The following is a 20,084-nucleotide window of genomic DNA, read 5'->3' as shown; positions in this document are numbered from 1 at the left end:
AGACAGATTCCTGCCCACAGAAATTCATGCACTTGTCATTTCCTGTCTAGTATTCTGCAGTTCTCACTACCTTTATCTACAGAAGATATTCATGAAGAAACAGTGACTGCTACAAAACACAGTGGCCCACTTCCTAAGCAAAATAAGCAGGAGGCTATATTCTGCTAGTGTGCTACAACCTGTACCATCTTGAGCTCCCTCAATTCAAGGTTGTAGTATTTGTGTACAAAGCTATCATGGTGGGACATGTCTGCATTATATCAAATACTGTTTTCTTCAGTAAGCTTGGCTATGTTTATATTGTATGCTGTATTTTTACCCAGACAAAATACAGACTTGAGGGAGATGAAGGACATGTTTTCACCCCACAAACTCATCATTCTGGTACGCTCTTCCAGAGGGAAAGGAAGCTAAGGTCTTCTCTCTGTCTTCAGGTTTCTCTCTAAGACATACCTTAACCCCAATGTTCCCTTAAAAGTTTTCAGTAGTAATTCATAGAACTGTAAGATTAAACTAAAAAATTAGTATCATGCTCATATTATTGGACCCAGAGTAGATGAAAGATCCCATTTTCCCCATCTACAATATGTATTTTAATCCACAGACAGAGCTTCGTGTGGTTTAGAGCTGTATGCGTCTTGACAGACAGACATAGGGGGTAGGACAAAACAAACAAGAGGAAGAGCAAAGGGGTGGGGACACAGCTACATTTTTGATAGAGGAAAAGAGGTGCTGATGATCTTGGAGACTGACGGCTCCTGAAATTGAGGTTGGAAGTGGCCAGGGCTGGAAATTGACAGATATTAAATGAACTCCAAAGTAATGAAACTTTCCTCCTAGAAACTTTTAAGGCATTTAAAGTGCTTTAGGAGCTGCTTTTGCAAGAGTCCCTGTTGAGTTTGCAACCTGAACGGGGATGAATCATACATTTAATTTTCTATAAGATAAACAAAAATAAACCAGTAGAAATAAAGCTCTCTCTAATTTTGTTTTGAATTTAACTGTTAAGATAAAACGAGTAATAGTCAATTTTACAAATGCATTGAAAGGATACAGCTTAGTGCTTTCAAAATTATACAGTTTACAGGGGACCACCTGGTACCAATCCAGAGCATCTGGGCTGCATGCCAGGTGTCTCAGAATCCTCTGGTCAACTAAAATATTTGAAATTTTGCACCGCTGCCTGGCACCAATTTACTTTCCTTCCACTGTTGTTCTTAATAAAAGCCACACACTTACTGCCTTCCTTCTCTGTCTCTGCTGAATGGTATATCTGTCATTTTTTTGCAAATAGGTCAATCGGGGGAGCACAGAAATGCTAATACAGTGGAGGCAATGTCATTCCCCCCATTATGAGAAATATTTGTGCTTATCTGGCAAGACTACTTCCTCTAACAAAATTTTATATGCTAAACAAACATTTTCCTCAGAGATCTTTTATTGACTGTTACTAGTTTATTTAAAAAGAAAATGAAAGACCAAAGGGGAGTGCTCCCTAGAGTAAACTTCTTTGAGCAGCTGATTGCTTGAAAGGGCCTTAAGATTGTTGCCTCTAGCCAACCTATAATGCTGAAGGCACAGATTTTACCGTCTTAAAATATGTTTTTCCATTTGAAGATATTACGTTTATTCATTAGAGTCTCTCTCTCATATCCCCTCCACTTAGTTCTATGTTAAATTTTATTAACTAAGTGTAACAGAATAGGGCTTGCTTATAGTATGAAATCCTGCCATCGGAATTTAGGAGCTATTGGCAAGTTTATATAAATTAACAACTGCTGCAAACACTTACCACAGCATAAATATATGGTATTCAAGTTCCTTGCCTATTTTTTTTGTTTATTAACTATTACAGGCAAGCTTATACTAGAATGGCTTTGAAAATTCATGTTTAATAAATGGCTTAGACAGCTGCAATATAGTTTCCTTTAATTTTCCTGTTATTTCAAAGTTAATTAAAAACTTTAGTCTATCAAACATCTGTGCATAGTGTGCAGTAATACCTTTGGTCTTTGTTTTAAATGTCCCACCATATCTCAAAAATATTCCATCCAACCAACTCTGTCTCATCAGTTGAGAGCTGGGAGTGCTACCACTCAGGTTTCTGACATCCTCCAACGCTTGCCAATGGCCACCAGCCACTATTAAAATGTGTGAAGTCAGAAACTAATTTTCCTGATATTTGAGTTGTAAAAAAAAATAAATAAAACCTCAAAGTATAATATGTTTACATCACAGAGAAATAAATACATATTCATCCTTAATATTTCTCATTTGTGCCTAGTCACTACAACACATGCAGCTAGCAATTGTATTCAGATCTAAAGAATGCAGTGTACAGTGTGATAAATCCAGGTCTTGAGGTACAGGGCAAGGTGATATATGAATCTTAACATCTAAGGTATTCTTGGGTTTTTTTAGACTTCATTTAGTCCCTTAACGTAACTTTAATGTAATTTGTATGTGGTGATTTACTTGTGCATGTCATTGTAGAAGAACCCATATGTTCAAACGTATTAATATGAATGTATTCACAAAGCACTGTGATATCTCATTTTCTGTCTTCTCAGACTTTGTTCATGCTCTAATTTTGTTGCTAAATCAGTTAACACTTTTTATTTTTTTTCCTCTGGAAATTGTTTTTTTTCCCCTTAAATTGTTTTTGCATAACAAATCAAAATCCTTTGATGAGCACAGATGAGTTTGAGAAAGACATGCTTGTCAGATGTGAAGTATATTCAGTTATTAATTTTTTTGCAAATGATGCTGCTAATCTGCTGTACTCTCAGATGAGTGCCTTATTAAAACCATCAGATTTTATGGTGCCCATTAGTAAGAATGCAAAGTAAGAAAATTACCAGTCAAAATTCCCTGTTTACTCAGTAACGTAAATTGATGTTTACAAAATAAACTATTGGTTTACAGCCGGGATTCTGAAATATAACAATGTGGCAAATAAACACATAGCAGTAACAAGCAGACGATAAGCAAAGCAATACATTTTAGAGAAGTTGCTGCTATTTTTTCCTCTTTACTTGAAGTTTTTGGTTTACCAAAAATAGTTCAACTTCAGTGTTTGAAAAGGGGCATCTCATTTGAACACTCACTGAAGTGAGCACTTTGAAAAAAAAATGCACATTTTTAAATATACAGTTTTTAACTGTTCATTTTGCATTAGCTGTGTAATAGTTGAAATAGCTACATTACTGTATTGGTACTTGAGCTTGCCATTCATACTTTGGATCAGTATTCTTTTGTTTAATTATAACTTATTAGAAAACAGCCATTAGATTTTATGCAATTAAATACACTATGTTATAGACAGCCTTCACACATGTTTGTTGATTTCTTGTATGGTTTTGCTTGTTTTGTTTTGTTTTGGGGGGTGAGGGGGTGTTAGCCAAGCAGCTTTATAAAACTTGACAATATACCAAACTAATACAAACAGGGAACATATTTATCTTTCTCATAGAGCTGGAGTGGACCAGAAAAGTTGCTTGCATTAGATGAACTCATTGATAGTTGTGAACCAACACAAGTGAAACATATGATGCAAGTGATTGAGCCCCAGTTTCAACGAGACTTCATTTCCTTGCTCCCAAAAGAGGTGAGGATTCTCAGTTAATACTGGGCTTCGGGTACTGTTTGACTATGTAACGCATCATCTGCCACCTTTAAACACTTGCATGCTAATTATGGTATTCAGTATTGTCAGTTTAACACTGTTAATTGGTGTTAAAGAGGGCTGCAAGTTGACAAACTGCCATGACTTAATAATGTAATTCTCAGATTAATGTATGCTTATGAGCTAAGGGCCAGATTTTTAAAGAATTTAGGTGCCTAAAGATCCAGATAGGTACTCTTATTTAAAAAAATAATCCCGCTAAGCACCCACTTGCATCTTTAAGCACCTTAAATACCTTTAAAAATCTGGCTCTAGATGATTTCCTTTCCACTATTGGAATAATGTCTTTGTTGCCATGTATTTCATTGCATTTTTCTATTTGGTTCTATTTTCTTTAAGAGCCTTCAGGTTATGCAGTGTTTTACTTCTAGTTAACTTGCTAAATTTAATTTTGTGAATCTTCTGTATCAACATTGCATACTTATTTATCTAAATCCCAGCACATTTTAAAGACAAAAAACACAACAAAACAAAAAGCCCAAACTTTCTCTTTAGATAAATATTAAGAATAAATTTTTACGATGCATTGTGTTATTAAATCCACATTGAGTAGGCATGTTGTTAATATTTATTTATTTGAGAGAACTTGAAAACTTCCAGGGAATCCTTAAGTCTCTCTCCTAAGCTCAGCTAGTCGCATCAGAGCCTGTCATGTCAATAGGGAGCAACCTCTAGATACAGGAGCCTTCTTTGAGAAGTCAAAAGAATGTGAAAGTCATATCACAGCTGGACTAAACTGTTATGAGATGGCTACGTAAACTCCAGACTTGATTTTACAGTTACCATAATGGATTTAATTGTGACTATTTTTTACAGTGAGCCTTGACTGCTCCTAGGGTTGGTATGGTTTGGGTTTGGGAGTTATTTTTCAGTTTTGCTTTCATTTGTTTTTTGGTGATTTTTTTTTTTTTGGAGGGGGACATGGGGGAAAGGGGCAGGGGAATGGTTCTAGTTTGGTGCCAACAGTACTACCGTATGGTACTTAGTCATGTTTTTCATTACTAAAATATTGTTGCCTGATTTTTTTTTTTAATAAGAAACTTGAATTTTAGGAACAAATTCTCAGTTCTTATTCTGGTGTTATTATGTGGTCCATCATTTTTCATATGTCCTTAATGTTTACTATTCTATGACTCTTCCGTGTCATACTTCAGAGTAAGCTGTGTATTTTTAATATTTAGATGTACTTGGCCCTATTCATCTCATTTGCTAGCATAGGGTTTTTCATGACTCTGGAATATGCCAGAGCTTTCTCCTGGGGTTTGCTGGTTCGCTTTTGTTTGACAGTGGAAGTAATATATGCTGTGAATATTAAGTTAATAGTCAAGGTACATGCATCAAATATTGACAGAAGTGTTTTCTATGGCAACCTGCTCCTTTGGAATTCCTGCTTGTATGTGAGGAATACTGCAGGAGAAGAAATGTACCATGCCAGATAAACTGCTCTAAGGATCAGTTAGGACGGGGAGTTGTACATCTTGAAAGGATGGGGAATATTTTAACTTCCGCTGTTTCAAAAAGTGAAAAGTTGGATACATGTAATGCATATTAAGAAAAGGTTATAGCTCAGCTGTTCTCACATGATTTAGCAGCAAAACGAATCCAACTGTGATTAGTACTTATCTTATGTATTGCTTGTGCTGCCCTCTTAAAGAGAGACTTATGTACTGGGGGGATACTCTTTATATATAAAAAGTATTCTACTTACCCATAATTCTCTTTCATTTTTCTGAATATTTAAATAACTTGTGTTTCTTTCCAGGAAGCCTATTCCTTTTGCTTACTGAAATTTGAACATTGCTGAGTTTGTTTCATTTCAGCAATATTTATAGTTACCTGCTATATCGAAGTACATAACATGGTGATTATATTCCTGGTTTTCTGGCTAACCAGCAAGTAAAGATAATTTGCATAGAAAAGATCTTATTCAAAGGTCTTCAACAATGCAAAGAGATACAGTAAAGGAATAACCAAATAACCATTTATATTCTTGCAGGTTTTCCCTTATATGACAGTATCCCTTTTAAGTGAAAGGCAGCCTAGTTATTTGAGACTGAGATACTGCCTGTTGCTTTTCCTATTAAAATATTAGAATTGTTTGATTTGACTGGATCAAAACCAGATCTTAAGTTTAAAGGTTTTCCTCTCAAATATGCACCAGAGTAATTAAAAATGATAGGTGTACAATGCATAAATGTTATTAGATAGGACCCATTATAGCACTAGTCCTTACCATAAAATACAGAATTCTGGTAACAGAGGCCCTATTTTTGTTCTGGCAAAATTGCTCTTAGGACTACACCACAGTATTGAGAGGAAGGTATACTACCTAATCAACTGTAATGCGATTCCCCCCCCCAGGTTCAGTTCTGGTTGGGTGCGTGTAGATTAGGAAAATAGGATAAATCTTAAAGCCTCATAGCTGGCATCTTTTTACAAATCCCCTTTTAAGTAAATCATTTCACTTAATGTAGACAGGGAAGTTCCATTTTAAAAATATGATCTTCTCTGATCTTATCATTCTCTGATCCAAAGAAAAAGACTGATATATTTTTGTCCCTAACTTTATTGCAGTTGAATGCCTAAGATGACTGTTGTCTGTAACTCAGTGACTTTTTTAACATAACTAGTTGTATGAATCACCTCTCAAAACTGTTCCTTCCACAGTGATCTGCAAAATACTGAGATAGATCTGCCTCTTGGGATGTCTTTCTACTGTTTCTGATGGTTTTTCATTTTCAGTGGTTGGATGTATATAGCATTTTACTCCTGTCAGCAGGGCCCTGAATGTCCTCCACAATAGATGTGTTCTGTTCCTCCTTAGCATTAACCTTCAGGAGTGTATAACTTCAAAATGCATAACTGATGGAGAAAATACATAGTTGTTTGTTTTTATTATGGTCACCATATGGTTTAACTCAGCCAACTGGTGTCCGAATCGTCTAAATAACCTCTAATTTTATCATCTAGATAAGCTCAACTTTACGTTATCTGTCAAGGCTAAAGGGATTTAATATGGCACATGCATTGTTGTGGCATGCTGAGATCTATATGAATACGATGTATAACATCCATTCTTTATCCCAGTCCATAAAACACCTCATAAAATTCTTTAAGGATATTTTGCATTCTGTTCAGTAAACAAGTTGTAGACCTGTTTGATGTAGTGCATTTCCAGATTGTTCTCAGTCTCAAGCATAATTCACTATTCAAGCACTGTGGATTGGTATTTGGAATAACAATGTAACTCTCCTCCATTGGTGTTTATCTGAGCTCACTAGATGAAACAAACTTAAGTTTTTTGTTTTATCATGGGACAGTCGCCTTATCTTTTATATTTGCTGTAGAAATGTGGTCGACACCAGTATCTGTTTAGATATTTGTTGGTTGTTTCTATTGCTACAGCCTGTTTCTGTCACTGTTTACCCTTGTGGTTTGGGGACCTGCCTTGATGTGAATTTTTAATTAGAATTAATTTTTTTCCAGTTTGTTAGGTCACAGATATATCAAAATCCTAGCAAAAAAATAGTGTTAATGTGGATATTAATTATACTGCAAATAAGGCTCTTCTCTAATTTACCTATTAACCATTTAACATTCACAAGGCTTTTCTATATAGTTCTATAACAATTGTCTCACCTGGCAGCTATTTTCTTTTAAAGCAAATGTATTACCAAGTGACATTCTTGCTCAGATCAGGGTATTAAAATAATTTTTTGCTAACTTCTGCAGTCCCTTTCATGTTTCCTCTTGAATGTATTGCAGCTCTCAAATGCTTCTGGCCTTGTTTGATAGTTTAATTTATTGTTTTAATATATCTACTTTGTGTGTATCTCAGTCTCAGTAATGTGACTATAAAATTAAAAAAGAGGATGTGAATAGGTTTAATCTCCTGCCTTTTGCAGCTGGCACTGTATGTGCTTTCATTCCTGGAACCCAAGGACCTTCTGCAAGCAGCGCAGACATGCCGCTACTGGAGAATCCTGGCTGAGGATAACCTTCTGTGGAGGGAGAAATGCAAAGAGGAGGGTAAGATTCTGCAAAATAAGAATTTAATAGTGAAGGAAGCACTTTGCTGTGAAGCAGTTTTTGGCATTCTTCCTCGGTTATATAAGAAGCTAGAAACTTTGAGAAAGGTATTAAGCAAGCTGTGTGTAGTGTTGCTATTAGTGATGTTCAACCTATGTAATATGTATCCTTATTCAAAGCATGCATTGGGACATTCATTTTAAAAGTTAAATGAGACTAGTGTTTCTATGATTTTCTTGTCTGATCTCTATATGCTGTATTTTGTATATAATACATTAAATTGTTTAGAGTTATTTTACACTCAAACTATTCCAGTACAGTTAATTTACTTAACAATTAAAGAGAGAATAGAAAAAAAGTGTCTTTATAGAGCAGCGTTGGGCAAAATATGGCCTGTGGGCCAGATCTGGCCCACCAGGCCATTCTATCCACCATGCGAGGCCCCTAAAAAAATTTAGAAAATTAGTTATTATCTATCTCTGGCTGCCTGTCAAAGATGACAAGGTACCAGCAGAAACAGGACCCAGGGAGAGCCAGCGACAAGACCCAGCAGTCACAGCAGGAAGGCCTGCCCAGCCCTGCTTCCCCCCCGCCCCTCCCCCCAAAGCTCCAACCAGCCTCTGCCTAGCACAGGCTTCTGGCCTGGAAACCCTAGGGCTGTTCCCCACCCTCATGCAACACAGCTAAGAACGCAGGGGGGAGGGGAGGACCATTGGCAATTGCCCCAGTCCTTGGGGCCAGGCCAGCTCCTGCTACCTCCTGCAGTCCCAGCAATGCAGCTGGGAACCACATGGTACTAGAGCGGCTGGCAGGTGGCCAGGGGAGTGGAGAGAAGCAATGGCGGTGGTTGGGAAAGCAGGGAAATGGCAGTTGCAGCGGTGGCAGACAGGAGTGCAGTGACAGCTGGGCAGAAGCACGTGGCCCACACCAGTGCTGCAGGGCCGGGGCTGGCAAGGGCCCAGGGCAGGGCAGCAGGACTGCAGGGCCCAATCCATCTCTGTCCCTGTTCCTGCTGACGCAACCTGGCCCAGCTCCATAGAATCCCTGCCAGCAGCCAGCCCACACCTCACGCTCCTGCTGTCCCACCCTGGGCCACTGCCGGCCCTGGCCCCGGGGCACCGGTGCGGGCCCTGCGCTCCCACCCAACTGTTGTTGTGCTCCCACCCACCGCCACTCACCCTGCTGCCACTGCACCATCTCCCCACTTTCCCTTCCACTGCTGCTGCTTCTCTGCACCCCCTCCACCCAGCTGTTCCAGCACCACATTGTTCCTTGCTGCATGGCCAGGTCCACAGAACACAGCAGGAGCTGGCCCGGCCCCGCCCGGCCCAGCCTGGCCCCCTCAATTCCTAGCTAGCTCTGTGCGCTGCCGGCCAGGTTGGGCCGGCTCCTGTTGCATTCTGTGGACCCAGCTGGGCAGCTGGCAACCATGTGGTGCTGGAGTATCCAGTGAGGGGTGGGACAGGGAATGGCAGAGGCGGGAAGCAGGAAGGTAGGGAAGTGGCAGAAGAAGGGCAGTTGTGGCAGATGGGGAGGAGGGAGAGGGGGAAGTGGCAGTGAACAAGTAGGCAGGAGTGCAAGGCCCGAGTTGATGGCCCAGGGCCAGGGGTGGCAGGCGTGCTGAGCCCAGCCTGGCAGGAGCTCTGGTTGGGGCTCCACATGCCATGAGCCCTGAGAACCCTGAGGTCTCACAGCCTGCTGCTGCCACTGATGGCAGGGGCTGTGGGCACCTACCCCGCCCATGCACACTCCAGCCCCACTCTCACACTCCCGCCACCCTCCCCCTTCACACATGCTACACCCATCCCCAGCCACCCTCCCCTTACACCCTCACATGCCCCCACAAATCCCATACCCATGCACACCTCACATATTCACACCCTCCCCCACACCTGACATGCACACTTACCCACAGCCCCCCACAAACCTATTCCCATGTACCCACTCCCATACTTCCCCCACATTATACAAGAGTAAGACTTCATTTTAAGCTATTATACAATCACCTCTATGTACATTATGCAAACACAAGTAAATCAGGACAAAAATATTTTTTGAAATTAAATTAATGAATGCTTTAGTAGATGTTTGATTTTTAGAATATAAGTTGGTATTCTTCTGGTTCCAACATGGCAGACCCCCCTTGCCAAAAGCAGTACTGCCAGGGACAAGGGAGGGGACTTCTGGTGGCAAAGCTCAGGGGTTAGGGACTTCTGGTCCAAAGATAGTGACTAGGAGGCAGGGCACGTGTCAAGGGGTGTAGCACTTGACAGCTTGCCAAAACTTGGTAAGCAGCCCTCTAGCCAAAATAATTGCCCACCCCTGTTATAGAGTCTGGGTACAGTGACGCATACCCACAAAGAGAAAGTGATGAACAATGTGATTACACAAAGGGCTGAAATGTGAAATTGGTAAAGGCAAAAGTCAGTATTTATGCAAGCTAGTAGTAATAAAGGAGAATACACCAATATGGTAGCAAGTGAGAAGAGAGGTCATTAGACTTGGTGTTAGTTGCAAGCTAAATGAACAGGGCTGTTTCAAAGTTGTATCTTTAAAGAAAAGGATTGCTTAAGCACCACAAAGGCATTGGGTTCCACAAATAAGAGATGATACTGTCTGCATGTGCACATTATTTAGGAAGAACCGCAAAGAGGGCAAGATTTGGGAAATGATGTGGGTGGCTAAAACAGCTGGCCTGCAAAGGGCCATAAAAAACCAGCTAAGATCTTGGAGACTTTAGAAAATGTGTAGATGTGTTTTTACCCAGAATGTGTGAAGAGGAGAGCTGTTGGGAGGTGAACTCAGTGCCTGCTGTGAATTTAGTCAGAGTGACTTGAGGGCAGTGTCCTGGACCTTGGACATGCTGCCATAGAGAAGTTGGGAACACTCATGCCCCTTGGTTGCAGCCAGCACACATTCCCCTCCTCAACAGCAATTGCCATTGAAAGAAGCAGCAGCTGTAGCAGGAGGGATGAGAGAAATGGCTGAAGTTGGTTGAAGTGGCTGCTGCTACAGCTACAGCAGCATGGTATTCCTGCACTTAGCTGCTGTTCATATAGACTCCCCAGAGGAGGTGAAGGGCTCATGTCCCATTTTATTGTCCTCTTTAACTTGAATTCTAGGGCCTGCGCCTGGTGTCCCACTTCCCCACCTCTAGTTCTGCTACTGCATCATGATGGCACAACTGAGAAGAGGGAGACAATGGAGTGGAGGGTGGGCAGAGGGGGTTAGAAATGATTCAGAACTTTTGAGGCTTTGAAGTTAAGTGCAATTAAGAACAAAAGCATGGCCAGACAGGAGAAACCAACACTGCTCAAAAGAATACTTCAGTCTTTGAAGTCCTTAATAATATGAAAGTAGAGTTTATTCAAGATTTGCCAATAGAGGTATCAGAAATTAATGAAGAGATTGATGATGAACACTGAAGTTCATCTTCCACTTCTTTGCCCTTTCATTCACAAAATTAAGCGACTGGGCAGAAAAGTAGCTAATAAAGTTCAATGCTAATAAGTGCAAAATAGCTGCAAAATAGCACACAAGGGGAAAAATAACTTTACCTTTATGTACAAGATGCTGTGCTCCCAACTGGCAGCCATGACTCAGGAAAGAGACATTGGAGTCATTGTAGATATTTCATTTAAAACCTTGATTCAATGTGCAGCTTCAACCAAAAAAGCCACTAAAATGTTGGGCATCATTAAGAATGGAATTGGAAACAAATTGGAAAATATCATCTTGCCACCATACAAAACCATGGTGTGCCACCATGCAAAACCATCTTGAATTTGGTGTTCAGTTCTGGTCTCTACATCTCAAAAAGCATAATTGGAAGAGGTACAGAGAAGGGCAGTCAAGATGAGCAGTTGCCACACCAGGAGAGACTGAAAGGTCCTAATATTTCAGTTTGAAATGCAGAAAGCTGAAGGGGAGAGATCTAGAAAATCATGAATAGCGTGGACAAAGTGAATAGTGTCTCATTCACCAAGTCCAAGAAAACACAATTTAGGGGGCATCCACTGAAATTAGCAGGAGATGGGTTTAAACCAAACAAGAGGAATTTAACATATCCCACATTTAACTGGGAGTCTTTGCTACATGAAATTGTAGAAGCAGATAGTATAATCAGGCCCGAAAAGGAATTAGACAAATTCACAGAGGGCAGGTCAAGTAATAGATATTAAATAGAACAGTCAGAGGTGTATTCTCTGACATCTCTAAACCAATGATGGTAGCTGCCAGGGAGTGGATTACCTAAGACATGCCCTGCATATATGCTCTTTCTCTAAAGTACCTACTGTCACTATCACTATCAGAGGCAGATCTGTTGGGCCCAGTATGACACTACTTAGGTTCTTATCTAGAGATGATAGGGTGAGAATCATTCACAACTAGCAACAAGATTTAGCCTAGTAGTAAGAAGCACTAGAGGTAGAAGATGAACAGAGGAGATAAGTGGGCCAGAAAAAGAATTTTAAGTTACTCCTTAGTAGGAAGGATGAAACATCTGTAAACCCTTCAGCAAAAAATAGAGAAAGAGTAATTATACTTGGAATTCCAACTAGGAGAGAAGAGTGCCCAAGGCACATAGTCTTCTAAATCAAGACGCTCAAGTTAAGGATTAAGAAAAGTCAGCAATATCAAAAATAAGGTAACAAAGTCCCATGATCAGAGCCCAAGGAGTAGATCATTGACTTAGAGATGAAAATGTCAGTACTCTGAAGGGCTTAAAAGGGACACTGCAAGTGGTCATGAAATGTGTATGAAGATTTGTAAAGAGATACTGAAAAGAGACAGTATTCTCCCAGACTTCTTTGAGGAAAAGGAGACTGGAGATGAGCCATAAGGTAGCAAAGAACAAAGGATGAAATAAATGATATGCTTAGCTCAGCAATAATTTTTGAAAGATTAGGAAAAATGTAGTAAGAGAATGAAGGCAAGTTGATGTAAGGAAAGCAGAGTATCATGATAAAAAGTTAAGTATATATTTATGGAATTTTCAGAACTGGAGCCTCATCCAAATATGCAATTATTCTACAAATCATGTATCTCCTTTTACTTCATTCCTCATTTTGACAAGTGTTTTTATGACTTTTGAGAAGCAAAGGAAAATATTTCCTTTGATTTTTCCTTTTAGTATTTCCTTGCCTTTTCCAATAAAGCACCACCATACCATTAACTAATAATCGTTTTGGTTCAATGCGGTGATGTAATTGATGCCTGCAGTGTAATGACCTTGATACTAGATTATATTGTCATGACATACTTTCAAATGCAAGTTTTTATGTACAAGCAGCAGGTTTCATAGCATCTATGAAATAATGTGCAGCCATATCATGAACATTGGCATATTGTTTTGGAGATGAAGCTATAAACATAGCATAGCATTTGAAATAAGGGATGGCTCAAAATTGTCAGGGTGGATAGAAGCCATTTAATTTGTTAACACACACACACGCGTGCGTCTGCAGACAGACAAGTTTTTTTTCCTGTTCTGATTTTTAAATTAATTTTAGGAATTGACGAGCCATTACATATCAAGAGAAGGAAAGTAATAAAACCAGGCTTTATACATAGTCCCTGGAAAAGTGCTTACATCAGACAGCACAGAATCGATACAAACTGGCGGAGAGGAGAACTGAAGTCCCCAAAGGTAACAGTTTCTGAACTATGTGTAACATACCAAGAATCGAATAGGATCAACTCTTCAGCTGCTAATTTGCATCGTGGACAAATCAAATCTTTCATAAATTTCTAAAACAGTCAAATAATTTTCAAAAGGTCTACTTAAACTCTTATTATCATGTCTAATTAAGGTTTTGTATGTATGCTTCTCATCCATTTTTTTTTAAAACCAAATAGAACCTTTTTGAGCACCTATTTGAAAATCCAAGTACAGTACCTATTTGATAGAATTAAATCAGTCTACCACTATTGTAATTTGGAGTAACAACCTGAGGAATGCATACCCATATATCATGCTATTACCTGCCAAGATGATGCCACTGACTTTAATAAGAACACTGATGGAAAGTTAAACATGCATCAAAGGTATTTTCAAAGTGCTGGGGCCTTTTTCAGTTATGAAAGTATTCCACAGAACCAGGTGTCTCCTTTTATTTCGTCCCTCATTTTGACAAGTATTTTTAAAACTTTTGAAAACCAGAGTAAAATATCTGATTTTTTCCTTTTAGTATTTTCTTTTAGTATTGCCTTTTCCAATAAAGTGCCAATGTAACATTAACTATAATTGCTCTGGTTGTACATGGCAATGCAATAGAGCATGCCTACAGTGTAATGACCTTGACACTAGATTATATTCTTGTAACATGCTTTGAAGCACAAACATTTATGTAACAGCAGTTTTCATAGCATCTCTGAAATAGTGTGGCAGCCATATCATCACGTCACATTACAGATAAAGGGCAGTCAGGAACACAAGAAAACAGACTTTCGTGGTTCTTGTTAGGGAAATTGTGTATTTACCACTGAAAACAAAAGCACCACAAGTAAGTATAAAAGAAAAACAGACGTTATCTAAAAATCTGTGGAAGGCTCTTGCTGTTCATCTGGCTGCAACTTAATGCATCTCTGGCAACAGCTCTATTTCTTGCCTTGATATGCCACATCAGACTATGCTGGAATTATTATTAAAATGGCAGCCCCAGGCAATGTCCTGCTGCCTACTTCATTTCAGTGGAAATTCTGAAAAAGTATTCAGATATTTTTAAATAGTAAATTCCTTCTTTGACTTACATATTCTGATGCATGATTTTTCTTGTGCTGTAGAAAAGATTGCTTTATTTTTCCATGATGAAACACTGGAAAAGCCATTTTTGAAAAATAGCACTACTGTTCATAAATGTGGAAATTCAAATAGCGGATAAGTGGAATGGTTTGGAAAATAAATTCACATTAAAGACTAGACCATGAAAATAATCATTGCAGTAAATAATAGAAGCACATTCCTTCTGTTCATAATTGAATTAACCAAAAATATTTTCCATGAAAACTTCTCTTGTTTTCAAAGATTAATTTTTTAGAGGAGAGATAAGAACTGGGGAACTCCTGAATTAGAATAGGTGATCTACTCACTGAGTTGCACAATTTCTACGCATAATTTAGTCCAGTTATTTTAGGAGGATTAAAAAAAGCTAAAATGTATCTAGCTATCAATGCCATATTTTGCCATGGAGGAAATGTCTTCCTGCCTCACAGCTAGTGATAAATTAGATCCAAAGCATAGGATCCAGGGACACTTGTTTATTTGTAATTTTTTCCAGCTAGAATAATATGTCTCTTTTTTATTTATACATGCTTAATGTTAGGTTTATTTTCCAATGTGTTGACTTACAGTATAACACACAAATGTTTATATTTTCTATTGTCAGGTGCTCAAAGGTCATGATGATCATGTAATCACATGCCTACAGTTCTGTGGTAACCGAATAGTCAGTGGATCTGATGACAACACATTAAAAGTTTGGTCAGCAGTTACAGGCAAGGTAAGTTAAAATTCCAGTGAAAGGGACCACTAAAAAAGTGGAAGCAAGTTAAAAACTGTTTCAGTAATTTAAACTGTTTGCTTACTAGTATGTCTTAGGCTCTTGTCAGTGATACAATTATGGCAAAACTAATGCAATTTTACCTCTTTCATTCAGATGTAAAGTTAGTGATGTAGGGTTCTAGGTTGTAGCCATATTGGTCTAAGCACAAAGGCAGATGAACTCTGAGTAGAGACAACATCTTTTATTAGATCAACTAAATAGTTGCAAAGAAGTTGTTCTTTGCAAGTTTTCGGACACACACATCCTTCTTCAGGCAAAATAAAAAATTGAAAATGGTGAGAGAAATTAAAGATGGTCAGAAATCTTTCAGGTATGAAAAAAGCCAGTCTTTGGAAAGCTGTTCTTCAAGAATGCAAATGTAGAGGGATTGCAGAGACAAAAGCCGATTGTTTACCGGAAGGTATCAGATGGCAGAGAGGTTGTGGAGGGGCCATAAAGTCTCTGTTAATATTTAGTCCAGCTCACTTGTATGCCTACAGGAGCATGTTGACTTAACATTGTAATACTATAAAAGCCTAAGTCTGTTTGTCTGTCTGTCTGTAATGCTTTATTTGCACTTTGATTGATTGGCTGACAGAAACAGCCAATCAGAGTGCTCCAAGCATGGGGAAGCGCCGCCATGATTCTGAAGCAGCGCTGAGGACTGGCTCCCCCTCTCTGCTCCCTGCAAGAGGCAGAACAGGCAGCATGGGGCGTTAGGCACTCCATTCCAGACCATCCCCCACCCCCCGTCATTCTTGACGGGCGGTTGGCTAGTTTGCATCATAACAGCCATTGTTGAAAGTAATGTCTGCCCATAGCCTAAGTAAGTGGTACACTCAAGCTTCTAGCCTGGTGGGCTGAATGAGTAGCACAGGGCTGGTCCACTATCAACACATAGGTCTGACCCCATGGGTGGACTGGCCACATGCATTGACCTGATCCACCTGCAGAGTGTCCCATACATTGAACTCAGCACGGACCAGTGATCTAGCATGCAGGGCCATGAGATCTGGTCTGCAGGGCTTCCCAAGGGTATGGAAATTTGGCAGCAGGAGAATGGCAGTTAGTGCTGTCGCTTCTCCCTGCTGCCAGATTACTGCACCTTTGGAAGCCCCATGTGTTTGGAGACTGAGCACCACTGACCCAAACCCAAGTACTTGGGCCCTTTTTCTTTACACAGAAGCAAGTCTACTTTATGAAAGTCACCTTGATGTAAAATTACAATGCTGTTCATGTTTCTGTTGGCATGTATCCTCGTTCTCTTGGCAATTCCTCCATTCTTGTGGAGTCATTTTGACATGTATTCCAGAGAATTTGGACAGATATGTTACATTACCTTCTTTAAAGCTTAATTTGTCCTCCCTTTGCCCACCTGGATTTTGCTTCTGTCTAATGCCTGTCTTCTACCTTTTTCAAAAATTACTCTGTTTGGTCATTTCACTGAGTGTTCCTTAGAATATACAACAAATTTCCCTTTATAAGCTACTCTAGTGCTAGGCTGCATAGGAACTTTACATCTTTCTTTATTTCCTGTTAAATTAGACCCAGCTCAGGCAGAAATAGGTGGCAACTTGATAAGAATTAATAAACACTATGAACGCTCAGATTGACAGCCAGAATGTTTTCTTGTTACTTACAACATAAGAACATTACATCTGCCCAGTAGACAGAGAGTTTTTTTATACATGTAACAACTGACCACATGTAAGCAGAGACACTTTAGGAAAAGCCTTTGTTTAGGTACCGAGTGCCTGGCATACTGAATTAACTGTATTTAATTCAGTGTTATATCATTATTAGCCTATGTGTTGATGGCAGTGTGTTGAAGATATCCACTTTGTAATATTAATGTTGACTGTATTTTGAAGGTGTTAGTGTCTGTCTTTGCGTGCCTAGAAGTTGCTTGACTGGATTGTAAATACTACCTTGGGGAAGAATTAAACTAAGTGGTATGCAGCCACACCTAGTTCTGCTGGCTTTCCTTCACTGATGCCACTTCATAAAAGAAACCATGGTACTATTTTAGCGTTCTTTTATCAAAAAGGACAGAGAAAATATTTTTCCGTGTAAAACATTTGCTTTGTTTATCCCTCCCTCTTGAAAACAACATATTTCAATGGATGTATAAAATAATTCGTGACAGGATGACTTTCAAGGAATTTGAGTGCTTGGTAGCTTCTGAACTAAGAACTTTAAAAATTCTTTGTATGAGAGAGAGTTGCTTCAAACATTAAAGGATAAGTGAAAAATGTAAAGCCAGTAGAGAAAAACTATATACTTATTCTTACTTGTAAAAAGGATGTAATTAGAGGCCACCTGGATGCAAATAAACTTATTACATTTTTATGTGCAAACAGAATAAGATCTTGTCCAATAATACATTTAATAATTTAAAGAGATCATGTTGATAAAAATCAAAACAACTGAGCCAAGTTAACTAGGACAAATAACTTCACTGTGAATATGAAAGTGATAACTTCAAACAGTTTAAAAACATTTTGTAAGATGTCTGAAAAGCCAGAATTAAAAAACCCCCTGCATTTTTAAATGAACAAAAAACAGATTAAAAACCTAAATGTAAGCAAGTACGGAAGAGGGAGAATTTGACAACAATTAATAACAACTGGAAGCTGGTAAATTGTAGAACATCAATAAGGAAAGTTAAGACACAAGAGGAAATAAATAGCCAACAACAGACTAGAAGTACTCATTCAAACAGATCAGGAGCAAAATGAATCATAACAATAATACTGGTCAATTACTACATGGAAATGGTCACAAAACAATATTCACTAGTCACTAATGCCAGAAAAACATAAAGGCTTAATGTTTTTTTTTCTGTTCTGTATTTGGGAAAAACCCAAATTGAGGCAGTTTGTATTGGATGATGATGGAATACTTTCCATTCCAACAAATTCCAATAAACTGCTGCTAAACACTAGCTACTGAAGTTTTTGATTCATCTGATACAATTACCAGGCATCATCCAAGGATTTTTTTTAAAAGCTAACTAAGGTGTGCACAAGGGTGTGCAAAGCTTCAGTCACTGATTTCAATTCAGCTGAGATTCGGCCTGATTCAGTGGCCAAATCTCCAAATCAAATTAGGAGATTATTTAATCTCTCCTAATCGAATCAAAACCCTCTGAATCGATTTGGAGAGATTCGAAAAGACTTGATGATTTGGGCATAGACATAGCCTTAAGTGTTTTTTCTGTGTACCTCTAGGTACCAGGCAGCTTGTGAATGCTGTGACGGTGGGGCGGATGGAGCATCCCACGGGAGCACGGGGAGGTCCCCAGCACACTCAGCAGTAGACCCTGAAGTGGACCAGAAGCACTTCCGGTCCACTTCTGGGTCTGCCAGGGACTTCCACAAACCCCCCCGGTTCGGCAACTGGTGCCTCTAGGGTCCCCCTGTGGCCGATTGCTGAGCCAGGGGTCATGGAGAGGGGGGTCCTCCACACGCTCGGCAATGGACCTGGAGTGGACCAGCCCCCTCCTCCCCCCCGCTCCAGTGGAATGCTCCATCCACCCCACCATCGCAGCGTTCATGAGTCACCTGGTACCTAGAGGTATGTAGAAAAAACATTTAAAGCTGTGTCTATGCCTGAATTGCTGATTCTCCAGATCAGCATCAAATCTTCAGTTTTAGGTTTGGCTGAATCAAATCGGGACAGTGATCCAAATCAACGAAACGAATCACTGTCCCCAGTTCAGGCTAAATCTGAATTGAATATGGCCTGTTTTGCAAACCCCTAGTGTACACTGGACCATTTATGCTGACTTTCAACAGGTCTTGGAGCATTGGACCAGATCCAGGGACCTAGCAGAAAGTTAATGTTGTGCCAGTAGTTAGAAGGGGTAAAAGGCATTATTGGGTAATTATAGGCTTCTCACTTTGATATTGATCTGGGGAAAAGTTACAGATTGAATGGTAGTGGATTTGTTTACTAAAGAATTTTTTTGAAGTAAAATAAATAATGCCAATCAACATGAGATGATGGAAAATGGAGCTTGTTCAACTATCTCAATACCTGTTCTTTGATGAGACTACAGGTCTAGTTGATGAAGATTAATTTTGTTAATGCAGTATAGTTGGACATCTGTAAGGCCTCAGATACCATATAATATTTTCATTAAGATATTAGAATGATACAAATCAACATGGCGTACTTGTAACGGATTAAGTGGCTAAATGATAGGTCTCCAAATATAACTGTAAATGTAGAATAATTATTGGTCTTTCCTGGTCATATGACTTGATTAGATTTCTTTCCCCTTCCTTTAAAACAGTAACTATATGAAATATTTATTTTTAGTGTTTGAGAACACTAGTTGGACACACAGGCGGAGTCTGGTCATCACAAATGAGGGACAATATCATTATCAGCGGATCTACAGACCGAACACTGAAAGTATGGAATGCAGAGACCGGAGAATGTATACATACATTATATGGACATACTTCCACTGTGCGTTGTATGCATCTCCATGAAAAAAGGTAAATGATTACCTTAAGGATTACCTGTAGAAGTTGTTGTTTTTACCTCTTTTCATATTGTGTATGTGAAAGTAAATGTAGCTCATTAACAAGGATCTTGGTTTTCCATGATAAAAAAAATCTCTGATAAAAATGGCATATTCTCTGCTAAACCCCCCAAATCCATGATTAAAATGAAAGCCCCCCACAACCCCTGGCTCTGTTGGTGTACCTCACTCCCCCCTCACCCCCACCCACAGTTCCTGCTCCCCAAGCCCTGCTGAAGGGGGCTCCCAAGTGCCAGGACTATGGGGCCAGGGACCTGGGTCTGTAGCCCCTGGC

At 39.4% G+C, this 20,084-nt stretch overlaps 1 protein-coding gene across 3 annotated transcripts in view; it reads left to right on the top strand.

Moving 5' to 3' along the window:
* Positions 1-20,084, top strand: part of FBXW7 (F-box and WD repeat domain containing 7) — a 255,063-nt gene that overhangs the window by 226,618 nt on the left and 8,361 nt on the right. For all 3 annotated transcript variants that reach the window (XM_019534476.1, XM_019534478.1, XM_019534477.1), the window contains 5 exons: positions 3,473-3,607; positions 7,591-7,714; positions 13,228-13,364; positions 15,103-15,216; positions 19,582-19,763. In XM_019534476.1, the coding sequence (XP_019390021.1) occupies positions 3,473-3,607; positions 7,591-7,714; positions 13,228-13,364; positions 15,103-15,216; positions 19,582-19,763 (692 nt within the window). The remainder of the gene's footprint in view (positions 1-3,472; positions 3,608-7,590; positions 7,715-13,227; positions 13,365-15,102; positions 15,217-19,581; positions 19,764-20,084) is intronic.

This window comes from Crocodylus porosus, unplaced genomic scaffold, assembly GCF_001723895.1.
Source record: "Crocodylus porosus isolate Cpor-Errol unplaced genomic scaffold, CroPor_comp1, whole genome shotgun sequence".
NCBI classification, from domain to species: domain Eukaryota; kingdom Metazoa; phylum Chordata; order Crocodylia; family Crocodylidae; genus Crocodylus; species Crocodylus porosus.
This window is presented reverse-complemented; position numbering and strand designations above follow the sequence as displayed.